Source organism: Mesitornis unicolor, unplaced genomic scaffold (assembly GCF_000695765.1).
Source record: "Mesitornis unicolor isolate BGI_N332 unplaced genomic scaffold, ASM69576v1 scaffold48809, whole genome shotgun sequence".
Classification (NCBI taxonomy): Eukaryota; Metazoa; Chordata; class Aves; order Mesitornithiformes; family Mesitornithidae; genus Mesitornis; species Mesitornis unicolor.
The window spans coordinates 7,971-22,914 of NW_010208841.1; the positions used below are offsets into that span (position 1 = coordinate 7,971).

A 14,944-nucleotide genomic window follows, 5' to 3' on the forward strand; every position below is an offset into this window, starting at 1 on the left:
CATGCCTGGTGATGGTGCTTTCCACTAACAGGAGTAGCAGCAATCAGAGAGAGATGCTCAGGGAGTAGTCCCTCCTGTTGTTTCAGTCTGGAGGAAGGAAAGGAAATGTTTAGTGATATGAATAACCAGATTTGTTCCCTCTCACCAGATTTCCTCTGAATATGATACATAATACTGATGCAGAATTCTAGTAGGAAATTTGAATAAGTGTGGCAAGTTTTTCCTTCCCATCTTCTGTTGAGTTTAGGAGGATTTATGTTTCAATAGTTATTAGATATATTCAACACAAGCGTGTACTGAATGTTTTCTTTTCCTTAAAAATTTAGGAAATTTTCTTAAAAAACATTCCTGGATTTGAAATAGCAATGACCAAGAACAAAGCATACAGCTGTTTTGTTGTAGGTGGATCAGTAGCTAATGGAAGTAGTTTGTTTTCATGTTTTGTCAAAATAATGATAGTTATTTACAATCACTTATGAAATTTGTTACTAGAAATTTTCCACTCACATAATTTGTACTGTTTTTCCCTCCCTTCTTTATGCTACTCCTTTTAATAGTGAAATTCTGTAGTACAAATAAGTTATCTGGATAAAAGGGTGAGATTTTTTAATTATTTGTTTTATTCTTATTCTTTTTAGGATTAGTTCAAGGGTGCTGGTAAGGAGTTTATTCATTGGTCTATGTCATTCCTCAGTTAAAAAAAGGTGTGGGTACTAAGGGAGTAGATTCAGTTCATCTGAATTTGCTCATTATAGCAGCTATGTTCAACAGCCTTTTTGTTTCCAGTGTTTTAAGAAGGGGTGTCAATCTCAGTTTGTCCAAAATGTTTGTGTATAAGGGAAGAGGACTGAAAAAAAGGAGGATGAGAATGGTCTTGGAAGCTACCTCTGCACTTTCTTCCAAAACTGAATTATAGATATGTCAAGCTAAGGAAGACAAATGTTGCTGGAGGGATTACAAGAGCAGGATGCTGGTGACTTGTGTAGTCATAATGAAGGTACGCAACAAGTCTGTGGTCAGCAGTAAGATCAGAATTTTATTAGAAGTTTGATAAAGGTGGGGCAGTGTAATCAGTGAGAAATTATACTGCAGATTGTCTGTTGATCAAATAATATGAGAACCTGTGTAACAGTTCATCCCTCTGTGGTGTGGTAAGCATACCTCAACCATCTCTGGCAGATTTGACCAACCAGTCTCATAAACCATCTGGTGGAAGAGTCTGTGCCCTCCCTACCTTCATGCCAATTTCCAGTCATCCACTCCCCCTGCTATTAGAAACTGTTTCTGAAAATTGACACTAATTTTTCTTAGTTTCTACTTAAGCTAATTTATTCATGCTCAGTGGACATGAAGAAAAATTGATCACTGTATTGTTACAGCAATTTCTCAGGTGTTGGAACAGTGCTGTTAGTCCTATTTCCCCCCACAGTCTTTTGTTTCTTAGATAACATGTGTAACCTTTCATTCTTTCCTCATAGGTCCTGTCTTACATGTTTTGTTGTTGCTGTTACCCTGCTTAGGTTAATCTCCCAGGAGGAAAATAGCAAGATTGCACATCTATATATTAGCTATACCAGACTGGGTAAACACCAGTATGTCTTAGTATGATGCTTCTGTAAAGCCAGCTTGTCACGAGCTTGAGATGTGGTGGTTCTTACCAAACAGATGTCCTTTTAGGAAGATCCCTACCCCCTGAGAGGAAACACAATGTTAGACTTCTATGGAGTGTGTTTCTCTGATCAGAAGATGGCACAAGCCTGTCATTGTCAGGCTGAGCTGTGTCAGTCTGCTAATATGAATACATAAATAAATATAGAATTGCAATTGTTCTGTATTAATCTTCCATATTAAGTGACTAATTTCTGTAATTATCTGTCTCACAGTACTGGCTGGATCCTGCAAAGACCCTTTCTGAACACAAAGAATTGATAAACAGTATGTATTTTTTACTGCAACTCATAGATGTATCAAAATTTCACAAATAGGTTGAACATACAATCATTTTTCAATAATTTGTGTGATTATAAAGGTTTGTCTGTTCTTATTTTTATTTTAGAATAATAAATGATGCTATTCTTAACTTGAATATATAATTTTATAGTAGCTCAGATACCTTTATCATACTGTATCATACCAAAACTATTCTTTTGCTTCTGAAAGTAAAAGTAGTGCCTGTTACTGATAATAGTGTCTGCTGTTACTGTCACTCTTCAGATATCACAGATGCAAAATCTGTAAATTTTATTGTAATTAAAGAACAAGATAAGATTATTTTACTTAAGAATTTGGAGACCTTTTATAAAAAGATGTAGAAGTGGAGAATGCATGGAATAAATGTAGCTGTAAGAATTTTGGTACTGAGTTAACTGAATCTTTTGGGAAAATAATACTTCTAAAAGGCCAATTAGAAAAGCTTTGCCAAATATTTGTTAATAAAAGTGTTGCATACTTAAAGTTGCTCCATAAGATATTAAGGGAAGGGATTAGTATTCAGTGTTGTTATTTATGACAGAAAATTGCATTTCATGCACAATTACATTTTTCAAAAAGTTTCAGTGGATAAAGAATCTAAAGGTCAAAATCAAGCTGTAAAAAAAAAACAATTAAAAAATAATCCTGGAGAAACAGTAAGTTAAACTTGAATAAATAAACACAAGACTAGAAAAATAGTAAGAAAAAATTTATTTTTCCTTTTGTGTAATGAGTGTAGATGTATGGATTTGCTGTGTGAATGTAAGATTTTTTCTGAAACTTTCAGTTTCCATAAAATATTAAGATAGGCTTCTTAGTAGCTGGTTTATAGTCAACTAGTAACAATTTGTAGCAGTTACAGTTTATAACAACTAACTTTTGCACTGAATATTTTTTCCCTCAGCTGGACCACCATACACCCTGTATTTTGGCATTAAATTCTATGCAGAGGATCCATGTAAACTTAAAGAAGAAATAACAAGGTACAGTAATTAATAAGAGTGTAGTTTGTTGATTTCAGGTTAGTAATGAACTCCAGCCAGGTGCATATTGTTGTCATTCGGCTGTGTTGGTGGGCTTTTTTGTTGTTTGTTTGGTTTTGTTTTTTTCTTGAACATGTATGCATAGGAAGAGGATTGTGACTAGCTTCACAGTGATCAGTATGGAAAAATACTTGGAAGCCCAAGACAAAAAGGCATGCATTGTCACATCTGCATTTATATTGTGCTGTAATCAAGTTTAGAGTTTACATGGACACCAGGTATAAATACAGGGAATTTTATTCTTTATTGGCCATAGCTGAAATTCCAGAACTGTTTTTCAAGAGGACTTCTTTTGGTCTTTCTGAAAATATGCAAAGGAAATTGGAGAGTTGCTTGCTTTTGATTCTTCAACTAGGCTTGTCCTCTACTAAATATGAGGATTCACATATTAAGACATGCACACGCATGTACACAGACACATACACACACACCCTTGCCTGAACTCTCATGCACAGCCTTTTCTGTTTGCTTTATTTATGAAAGGTCTCAGACAATTAGTTTTAGGTTCAAAAGAAAATTTGAGAGTTTGGATAAGTACGCAGACAAAATTTGCATGCTGGCCTGCACTAATAAACACCAAAATGTTTCTTTTGATGTCCTAGGAATATGACATGTGAGAATTCATTAGAATGCACATAGGGTTATTAATTGTTCTTAGTCAAAGGTGGCAGTTGTTGCAGTACAGGCAGAATATTTTTCTTGTACCTGAGTGAGAATATTCTTTTATTTCCATACAGGCAGAGCAGGTACGGAAGTCTCCAGTATAACTAGGTAGAGGCTGGCCTGGTAAAAAGAATAAATACTATGACTTCGCAAGTAAAAAGAGCATAAGCTGGCTGCAGTGTGATGCCCCTGTACTGTGAAAGTTTGATGCCATTTTCCTGTACTTTTCCAGAAGCACTGCTCACAGGAGATGACATATGGCCCTGGGAAGGGAGCTTCGGACTCCAGACCTGTTGTGATTGCTACCCATGTTCAGGGTGGATTTCTGTCTGGGAAATAACAGGCACTAAGTTTTCAAAAACTATTTCTATTTGCCCGGTGATAAGGTCAGTCAGTGGTTTGCACTGGTATTATGTGTGCAAATCTAGTCAAGAAGCATTTTGGTATAATTAGTAAGCCTCTGTTCATGTCTGCACAGTGTTTCGTCAACCAGAATTTGCACCTCAGAAGGTAAAGAGGGAAGGAATAAAAAAGCAATGTGCTTGTATTGACACTCTTCAGTGAAACATATTGAATAGTCAAATGCCCTCAACATTTCTGAGCATTTATTCCTATAAGCTTTTAAAAATTTGAAGAAAGGTATACCTTTTCAGAAAAAAAAAAGTCATAATAATAAAACCTTCTTCTGCTTAGGAGGAATGAAAGGCCATGTTTTTTTATAATAATAATAATTTTCAGTCTAAGTGTGTAATTCCAGTGATATGTTAACCGCTTTGCACTAACTGCTGTGTTTCTTTGGAGCATGCGTTTGTTATTTTAATGGATATGAGAGCAGAGTCTGTTGTTATTAGATGTTGATGATCTGTGGCATTATGTGATTATTATTTGCAAATAATGAATGCCTGTCAAATTTGTAATTGCTTCACAGCAAAATCTATCTGACTTGTAGGTAAAAGCTAGCAGTGAGGTGATTGCTATTAACATTGGCTGGATGTGTTTGCTAGAGCAAACTAGTGCTTAGGCACTATTAAGCATATGCATGACAAACTTGACAGCACACAAAGTAAGAGTGCTTTAGCTATGAGTTCGAATAAAAGATGTGATTTTGTGATAAGCTTAGCAGCTTCAGTGGGAATTGAGACAGTTCACTCTGTAGGAATCACTTTAGCACATAACAGTTGGTTCTGACTGTTTTTTGCAGTTTTCTATACTGCTCTGTTTTGAGACTACACTATGAAAATGCAGAAATCTAGGTGCCTCCTACATGGAAAAGACATTTGTAGCATCATCTGGTATGAAGCTCTGCACTGTAAAGATGCAGAAGTGCTAACAGAAAGGCAGGTGCATATCAGAAATGCAGTTCATGTTTAAAAAGAAGCTGTGTACTCCACAGTAGGTGTAAAATAATCTTTGTCATTATCATCATTCATACGGAGAAGATTTGTCTAGGTAGCACTGGCAAGCATTAGCTAGAAGCAGAACTGAGGTATTGCTCAGAGTGAAGAAACACTGAGAGTATGACATTCCCAGAAAATTCTTATGCAGTGCTCTGGTCTTTTAAGGTGGAGAATAGTAGTCATTTTTTTAAGGATGGATGTTTCTACTATAATATCTTTCACAGCACAAATTCAGAGGGATCATTAACCGGAAGAACAAAGTTATCCTTATTCAGAGGCTCATCTGGGCTGACGAAGTCTAGTAAATTTATTTGAATCTTAAATGATTTGTGGATCAGCAATCATGTAACTTGCAGCTAATGACCTTCCCTGAAGTCAGCGTAAATACTTTGAACTTGCAGATCATTCCAAAGTGCTTTTATAAGTAACTTGTACTAACACAGAATAAATTATTTCCAGTTTAGCTGAATGGTTCTACATAGATAAAGTTGAATTAATGAATAATGAAAAGCTAAATGCTTTTATGGATGACCATTTTTTTCTTTAAAAAGTTACCTTCTCAGTATTGTTACCACTTGTATGTACTTAGTGCAAGAATTTTGCTTGGGATGGTGTGAAACATGGCTTAAATCTGTTGCAATAACACCACTGAAAACCTAAACAGTGTTTAAAAGATTTCCTAACAATGAGTAAGAGGAGTTGCAAAACCAAGCAGATCCTTTGTACAATGGCTTGTTTTCTTGTCTTTACATTTCCATCTGTTTTGTGTGTATTGTTTCATTGTAAATCGTCTCTGTACATGCTTTATCAAGGGTAGAAGCAGGTTATTACTTTGAAAATCACAATTTTACCATTGCTGTCTCTGTTCCAAGTTGGAGAGTACCCTATGCTATGACAATTACAGTTTGTTAATGGTACTCCCAGCTACTTTTTTAATGGGAGTACGGACTTCATCAAATCTTCTTGCTGCTCTAGAGTTTATACTCTGGTGTACAGAAACCTTTGAGTCAAGAAGTATCCAATGCCTAGTTCTCCTTTATGTTGATACACTGATCAGGTTAAACTTCATCCCTTTGATAGGTTTCTTTTTCAGTTTTTCAGATTCCTAGTCCTCTTCCCCACTTCCTGACTGCTTTGTGAAAGTCAAAAGAGAGAAATGACATTTTTAGGAGGAAAATTAATTGTATCTGTGCAATATCAGTAGATGGGAAAATTGCAGAATGCTTCCTTACCTAGGTTCTTTCACTAGATTAATCCTAGTTGTTACTTCCAGGTCAACAGGGGAAAAGTTATCCAGAGAGGAATATAGTTTTTGACTGTGACATATTTATGGCATGTGGTATGTGTTCAATAAAGCAGAAGATTACTTGGTGCATCAGACTCAATATTGAAATAACAGCTTTGTTTTCTCTCTGTTTTTTAGGTATCAGTTTTTCTTGCAGGTCAAGCAAGATGTTTTACAGGGCCGTTTGCCTTGTCCAGCCAACACTGCAGCACAGCTGGGAGCATATATAATTCAGTGTAAGTTCTTCTGGCCAACTGAGAACTTATTTCTTTTGATCCTGCATTGTGATTAATTTTAAGTGATGTCTGAAGACTTCACTAACACTTTATGCATTCATTTCAAAACAGAAAAACTAATATGACTGATTTCAGTGAAAGAAGTGTAAATAGATAACCATTCTGAACAGATGGTGCAGAAGCAATAGAGAAGTTAATGAAACAAAGAATCTGAAAAGTCAGTCTGAAGACTCTGCCAAACTGTCTTTCCCTTGCTGAGAAGTATCTTACCATAAACCTTCATCAAGACATTTACGGATCCAATGGGTTATTGGCAGCCTCCAGCCAACAAAGTCTGTCAAATAAAAGATTCTTGCAAAAATTACATTATGTCAATATGAGTGTGCCTATGCTTGAAGGAAGGATGTGTGCCTATGCTTGAAGGAAGGATGTGTTTTGACCTGAAGTGAAGAATTTTAATTCTGTCATTTACCTGTGTTCATCCATCAGTAGTTAGCTTTTCAGAAGTGGATGTTATATTCTGAATGCTAGATCCATTAGAAAGAAGTTGTCTGTCTACCGTTTAGTTATTTCTTTCATGTTACAGCTCAAGCTCCATATTCAAACACAATTGGTAACCAGAAATTGTGTGATGAGCCATACTGAGACCTGTATCTGTAATTTGTTCTGTGTTAAATTTAGAATTCTCATGAGTTACAAGTATTAAGCAGAGATTATTTTTATTATTAGTGTTCCAAGTATGACTCAACAGCACTTAATACAACATAAAAATCAGACCTCCTTTTGTTTCCATTTTAGAATAACAAGGCAAAATTACTTATGTTTGAAATAGGAGTGGGCATTATACAGAATTTCACGTTGTTATATGTGATTCCAAAAAGCTAAAATTTCAAGTAGTTTTTATTTTTTTACAGTTAATTTTAAATTCATTTTGCCATCTAAGAAATGTGATATACACTCTGAAAAACTGTTTGCAATTCACATTTCACTTTACTAGCATACATGCCTTCCCTGAAAAAATACTGCAACAATGAAGCAGGAAAATATGTAATGATGGTAATATCTTAATTGTATTTTGAAAAATTAGTAAAGAGAATAAATTCTTCTCCTTTAGTAATTTTGTAAGGTGGTTAGAGTATGGGGAGCTGTTGTTTCAGTATAAAATCTTGTTCCTGTTATTCTAGTCTCAGATATTCTATTGGAAAACAATGAGTCAGCTCATGTGAGAGACAAGAGTAAAAGCATGGCAAAGATTACATACAGTTAAAGTTAGTCCTGGCACCAGCAAGCATACATTCCCATTGACTCTATAAAAAGCTTTGTCGTTCTCCTTAGAGCCTACAGTTGTTCAAAGTTTATAGAAAAACACCTGAAAAATGTGTGTGTTAAATACTGAAAATACGAACCCAAAGCATCAGCACTGAGGTCAACAGCCTTTCCAAGGGTGATGTGCCAAACTGTGCTTTTTTTCTTTTCCAAAGTGGGATTAAGTCTATTTGTGAGAATTCTGTAATAGCTGAGAAGCCCTGCTTCTGTAATGATACCAGTGGTATCTTTATCCATGGAGCTAGCAGCTGCTGAGATCTGGAGGAGGAGCTGGGGCTACATGTTCTCCCAGAGTCCTCTACCTATGTCCTACTCCAGCCACAGGCCCTGCTTTCAGCGTTCAGGTTGTACCTGAGTGTCATCTTTGGTCTCTGGGCAGATCTTGTCCTTAGAACTTGAATTGTATTCCTTCTTTATGGCTAAAGACTGTTATAGTGGTGATGGTGACAAAATCAGAACCCATGGCACAGTCTGCAGAATATACTACTTTTTCTATTGGAAATGCTGGAGTTGTGGCTGTTGTAGGATATTCCTGTTCTCATTCCTTCTATGGGCAACAACCACATTGTTTTTACTGAGTTTTTCTAGAGAAACTTCTCAATACCTCTACTGAGAAGTCTTGTTCTAGAAACATCATTAAATTCTGTAAAGTAACATGAGTTATTAGATGAGTCTTTCTTCTTGGCTCTTGAAGTCGTCTTTTTGGCTTAGTGGGCATTAGATAGAAACGTTCTGTGAAGCTTTTCTCAGAGAAGCCCGGTCTATGCAGGTTTTACTCAAGTTTATTAAAAAAGTGAAGTACTAACTTTAGCAGAGTTTCTCAGATAGATGCAATTATCGTTAAGATCAGTAGAAATGAGTTCTGACCATGATACATATTGATTTTATAAATGCATGGCAACATGTAAACTGACATGTACTAATGTACATGACTAACTACTAACTACTAACTACAACTAACTACATGACTAATGTATCCAAATTCAAGGTTGTTTCAAAGAAAATTATATTGGCTATTCATTATGTTCTTTTCTTTAAGAAAATTATTTTTTAAAATTATTTTTATTTTGAAAGTGAATTTAATGTTCAGGAAGTATATTGATTTTTTTTTTTAAAAAAACGAAGTCTTGTGTTTCCTCACAAGAAATGAGGCTTACTCTTAGAAGGGCATACCTCTCAGTGTCTCAGGGTATTTGTCTCCATTTGGATTCCCACGCTGACATTTATGTTGGGATTCCCAGCAATAATATAAATCAGTTCTGTCTGTAATGTTACAGCTTAGTGTAAGGGCATAGATATTCCAAATACTAGGTGTTGCCTCTATGCTTTTTTTACATATGCTGCTAATATATGCTGCTATATATGTTATAAAATTTCAACTTTGCTGGCTTGGACAAAATTATATTTAGTCCTGTAGAAGTGGTAGATTTTTTTTTGTCGAAACTTCTAGCTCTTTGAACCTTCCATTTCTCTTTTAAAATGACTGAAGACATTTTTTTCTTGGTTTTATGTGCGCCAATATGAACAGTTCTGTGCTGTCTTTCGTTTTTTTCATTGACTGCATGGTAAATTGACAGTCAGTTGGAAAGAGGTGGCTTGGCACAAATGGGTGGATTATATAACATATTTTTTGGTTAACATGAAGCTTTAACAATAGGTGACCTTTCTTTTCTTCTTGTGTCCTCTAGCTGAGCTGGGGGACTATGACCCATATAAGCACACTGCAGGTTATGTCTCAGAGTACCGCTTTGTTCCAGACCAGAAGGAAGAGCTGGAGGATGCCATAGAGCGGATACACAAAACCCTGATGTAAGAATTCAGTACTGTTGGGAATTTGGCAAGTAACATTAGATTTGGAGATGCTTGGTATGTGGGGAAGGGAGCATCCTGTGGCACAGAGTGGAGGTCTCTAGACCTGAGGAAAGAACACAGGGCATCCAGTTATGTCCCTCAGAAGCAGAAAACATTTTATGTAATTGGAGTTGTTCTTTTAGGAATTGAGTAGGACAATAACTGGAAATACAGTGTCTGTCAGGCCTAGGTACGGGTGTTTCAGAACCAGCATTTTTAACAGCACTCCTGTTTTCTCTTAGTTTTGTAGTGAAAAAGAATGAAATAGAAATATGTGAGTTCAGTTCCCTGTTGTAGCACAGATTTCCTGTATAATTTTGAACAAATTGCTTATTATGCCCATGCTTTAGTCTCCTGTCTGTAAAATGGAGATAACATTTCTTTTCTTCATACTGCCCTGTACATTCACGTGAACTGTTAGGACAAAACCACTTTTGATCTAATAATGTACTAATAATGTGCTTGGTACAATGAACCCTCTATTTTCTTGCCAGATCCTTAGCTGAGGTAATGAAGGAGTGCTTGTAGCAACCTGCATGGATCTTTGTAGGAGCAGCTCACATTGCAGGATGTACCAGAAGAGTAGTTTGCATACCCATGGTTTAAGTGATAATCTCAGTTGCAACATTTGTGTGAATTAAAGAGGCAGTTTGGTTTTGCAAGCATAAAGTCCTTTAATTTTATTAACCAACACAAAACATTGGCAACAGTCAATATAATGTATTCCACTGTAAAGAAGAACATATGATTTGTAAGAAAAAAACCAGCACCTGGAAACAGAGTCATGAAGCAGCACTGAATAACACAGGGTATTCAAAGTACTGGTTTCTGGACAAAACCAAACAAATTCTAAAACTCTGCATGTGATCTTAAAGCAGTGGAATACAGAGTGTCTGGTGGGCCTCAAAATAATTTTGATTTAAACTGAAAAAAGTACTACACAACTTCACAGGCATTGAAACTGTACCTGATAACATTTCTTATGTATAAGAAGGAGCTGAGAAGGCAGGAACAAACTAGAGTTATTGTACTTGGTAGAGGCAACTCTTGAAGAGGTTGCAGGAGGAGAATATTAGGTGTACTGCAGACAGGACAAAGGAAGACTGCAGAGATCTGAAACATGTATGCCAGCTGGCCTGATAGATTTATGCAATCCCAACTTTAACCTTTACAAAAGTTGGCAAAGACAAGTACGTTTGTATAATTGAGACTGCAAAGCTTCAATTCTCCGTCTTCCAGTGATTGGAATAATAATCAATTTGGACACAAAATACATGAGTTGTACTATAATTGACATTCTGGATAAGATCTGCCTTATCCAGAGTTGATTTTCTGTCAGACTGCAATTTGTGCATACAATGCTTTCCCTTGATTGGCTGTCAATGAAGTGGGAAGCAGAACTGCAGTAAGGACAATGAGGAGATAGACTGGAATGCCCAGCAGATAAATGAAGGAAGATAAGAGCTAGTAAGCTCTGGCTCCAAGGGTTCTGTCAGTGCTTGAGGGAGGAACAGCAGCAACATAGAGAAGAAAAATGTAGCAATCTCAGAGGAAAGTTGGAGCAAAGAACATAATTTCCAGTAAAGAAGGCAGAGCCAAAAAGTCATCCTGTATGGATATAGCTTGAATACTAATTCCATTTACAGCAGCTATATAAGTACTCTTCTTAAAGAGGTTTAACTCTATGCTGTCTGTCTACAGACAGACTCTACGCTGGCATACAAAAAATACAGAAAAAATCCCCAGCAATCCAGAGTCACTTTTTGCCTCACTTACTCATTTTTAGAAATGACCTTCTACATATGAAATATTTTCGAGGAGATTAGCTTTATACTGGAGTACTTCTGGTGTATGAGTAACAAAGGCGAAACCACTAGTCACTGGATGAAAACACGAGAAGTCAGAGAAATTTGGCTTCCCAACTTGCTGTTCCAAATATTAGATCAGAGTGCAAAAATGCAGAATAGGAAATTGGTTTTGAAAATAAAACATATGCCAGAAGTTCCACGGTACATAAAGCCAAAATAAACATTTACTTGCTTATCTTCATGTTCCTGGTAAGTGTTGTAACATATCCAAGTTAGGTGCAATTGTGATATAACCATTTATTAAGATGAGAGCAGTAAGAAACACTTTATGAGTATGTTCATCATACCCTTTGTCAAATTAATGTAGAGATAATCAGAGTTAGCCATCTTGTATGTAGATCTAGATTTCTTTATTCTCTTGCTATATAACGAAGCCACAGTCTGGATAAAGCTTAAGTAATTTCTTGCCTGTAGTTTTGCATGTTAGTGTTATTTATGTCTTATTTAATGAGAACAGATACTAACTGAGAGACACAACTTTCAAAAGTTCTCCTGTAATTGGAGTCTGTGCCAGTTGCCACATTGATACGAGCTTTCTCTTTCAGGGAAGCGACTTTGTTATCCAAGAATTATTTCTGTGTAGTTGCCTAATTGCCTTATAGTAATTGATGTATTATGGAGAACTTTACTACAGGTTCTTCTGTGAAGTAAAAAAGTACTGTTTTTTTCTGTTCCAGAGACAGGAAACACAGAATTTGCTTGGTTCAAAATCACAGAGGTTGTGTTTGAAAAATGAAAGTTGATATTAATTGCTATGTACCAGGCCACCAATACTAAGCTACCTTCATTCCTCTCTCTCAAATTTCTGTAGTCAGTAGTATAGTAGATCAGATTAAGACCTATTTGCCTCAAAAAGTTCACATCCTTGAAGATAAAATTAAGAAGCCAGGGAAATAGTGGTTGCGAAGAGGAATGATAGCTATCTTAATAATGTCTCTAGTGTTTTTATACACTTGTTGATCTAGAGCTCTGATACTCTTTTGCTGCTTGCCTGCAGTTAGGTGCAGAGATTTAGTAGCATCAGAAAAGAAATTGGAACTAAGGTGTACCCACTGCTTGTTAAGCCTGGCTTCATCATCGGCACTGCCAGCATGGACTTCTGCACAGGTGACAGCAATTTCTTTAGTTAAGAAGCTTGAAGCCAGAATGGCTGAGAACATATCCCCAGTTGTCTCACCTACCAGAGACATTTTAGATTTGTGATATGGTTTAGAACTTCTTTATTCTTTCTGGAGCCCAGCATGGAAGCATGGGCTTTTTTTTGCGAGACAGCTGTGACACTGCTTGTACCTTGCTTCTGCTAGTTATGTCCAGATAAACTCTTCTTGGTTGCAGAGGTGCTCTCTCAGATTTTTACACAGCATAACAGCTATTCAGGAATTCATTCAGCATGCAGCTTTCTGAGCAAGTTTCTAAGTTGAGTAAGATGACAGAACTCGGAGGTGGAGGGTTTTCTGATTGCATCAAGTCTCTGCAGCCTGCCTACTGTGATTGTTGTCCTGTCTGTAAACCAGTGTGACAACCCCAGTGTCAGGTAACAGAGTGAGATGACCTTATGTTTTCATCTGGAGGAGCAAGCAGTGGCTTCATGGCTTGCACATGAGGAAGCAGATACTCATGGTGCTGGAAAAGGGATGACTGCAGCAGATCTGGGATGAACTGATACTTGGCAAGTCAGCTGTTGGTGTGTTTTGAACTGATATTATATGCTGTCAGTGGGGCACAAAGAAAGCTAAAATGTCCCTGATAGTTATAATTGGGAGCAGCTTTCAATATTGTTTAGGGCCATCAGTGGCACTTAGGCGCTCTTCATTTTCCTAAATGAGCAGAGCATGTCAGCTGCACAAGCGTTACATTGCCTACCCTGTCACTACCAACTGCAAGGACTATTTTAGTTTTGGGGTGTATTGCCAGGTTGTACAATGCTGAGGAGAGTTTGTGTTTTCATACATGGTGAAAATGAAACACGCTCTGTAATCATGGGAATTGTTTCAGTCCCTGACATTCCTGTTTTCCCTTCACATTCTGTCTCCTCCATCCACATTTGGGAGGACTTCTTCCTCCTGCTGCCATCTGCTTCCTTCAGAAGCTCCAGCTCATATCTTTACTTCCTTTAATATTTTTGCAAATGCATTGTCTTATAAATTATGTAGTATTGTGAAAATATTTATACATGTGCACAGACTTATTTGATGTTTGAGCCTTTTGGTACTTTCAAAGGTGGGGAGAAGAGCAGGATAAGCACATCAGCAGTTTTTTAAGTATGATCAGTAAGGAAGCACTAATGGCAGTATTTAAATTGGTGTTCCAGCAATAATTCAGTAACTGGGTAATCCACTTTGCTCAAGACAGATATTTAGCTTGCCTGGGATCTCAGTAAGACAAAACTGCTCCAGTAAATGTTTTGCTTACATTTCTGATAGCTACCAACAAGATTTTTAAAAAAATCAAGCAGTGGAGTATATTTTTATAGCAGAAGTGGATAAAAGACATGTCAGATGTGACAATTTGTTGGGAAGACCTGGAAAATAGCAGCTGGGCTGGAGAAAATGGGAAGGCAAGAAGCAAGAAAGAGAGTGCATATTGCAGGACTTTGTCAGATCTTGAGCCAAAATGTTGAGCTCTGCTTTGCACCTTGAATTTGAAAGATACCAAATGCAGTGAAGTATTTCCCGAAGTGAACCATTACTGGGTGAAGCAAGAGATGGATATTTTTGAGTTGATGTTTTCACAACTTGTGCTATAATTTCCCAGTAACAGTCCAGTATCTTTCACAGAAGTATTAAAAAAAGAGTGAAGTTGAAAACGCAGCTTCAGTTATTTCAGACTTGCAACAGTGTCTTGCTCTTCTGTCAACGGCAGTTATTAAAGGAAGAACAAATTAAATTCTGAGAATAAGTCTGTTGAAGGCTCTGAGTTTATTAAGTAATTTTGTTCATTTTGAAAATAAATCCTTCATCAGTAATTTCAAATGTGTTCCTAGTAGGCAGTTCTTTCCCCCACCAGTTTTCCCCTATTGTTTCCTAGCAGCATGCAGCTGATGGTGGTTTTAGACTGATGAATTGATATTTGCAGATAGAAAGGTAAGCTAGATCTTTGAAAATGGTAATCTCTTGAGACAGACTCTAAGCTTTTTTGTTCACGGTAGCAGACTTGAGGTATTACCAGTTGGTGTGGCCTACTGTAGGCAAGAATTTATGAAGAAAGGAACATTTTATCTGACGTCTTGAACCCTGCTTTCAGAAGTCCTTTGTAGCTTCACCACTGCTATGGGGAAATAGTACCCCAGTCAATCATGCCATTC

General features: G+C 36.8%; 1 protein-coding gene across 1 annotated transcript in view; it reads left to right on the plus strand.

The window, feature by feature from the left end:
* EPB41L4A (erythrocyte membrane protein band 4.1 like 4A) overlaps positions 1-14,944 on the plus strand; it is a gene marked incomplete at both ends in the record, with an annotated part of 42,273 nt that overhangs the window by 7,167 nt on the left and 20,162 nt on the right. The window contains 4 exons of the mRNA XM_010192646.1: positions 1,884-1,935; positions 2,876-2,954; positions 6,498-6,595; positions 9,610-9,731. Of these exons, the coding sequence (XP_010190948.1) occupies positions 1,884-1,935; positions 2,876-2,954; positions 6,498-6,595; positions 9,610-9,731 (351 nt within the window). The remainder of the gene's footprint in view (positions 1-1,883; positions 1,936-2,875; positions 2,955-6,497; positions 6,596-9,609; positions 9,732-14,944) is intronic.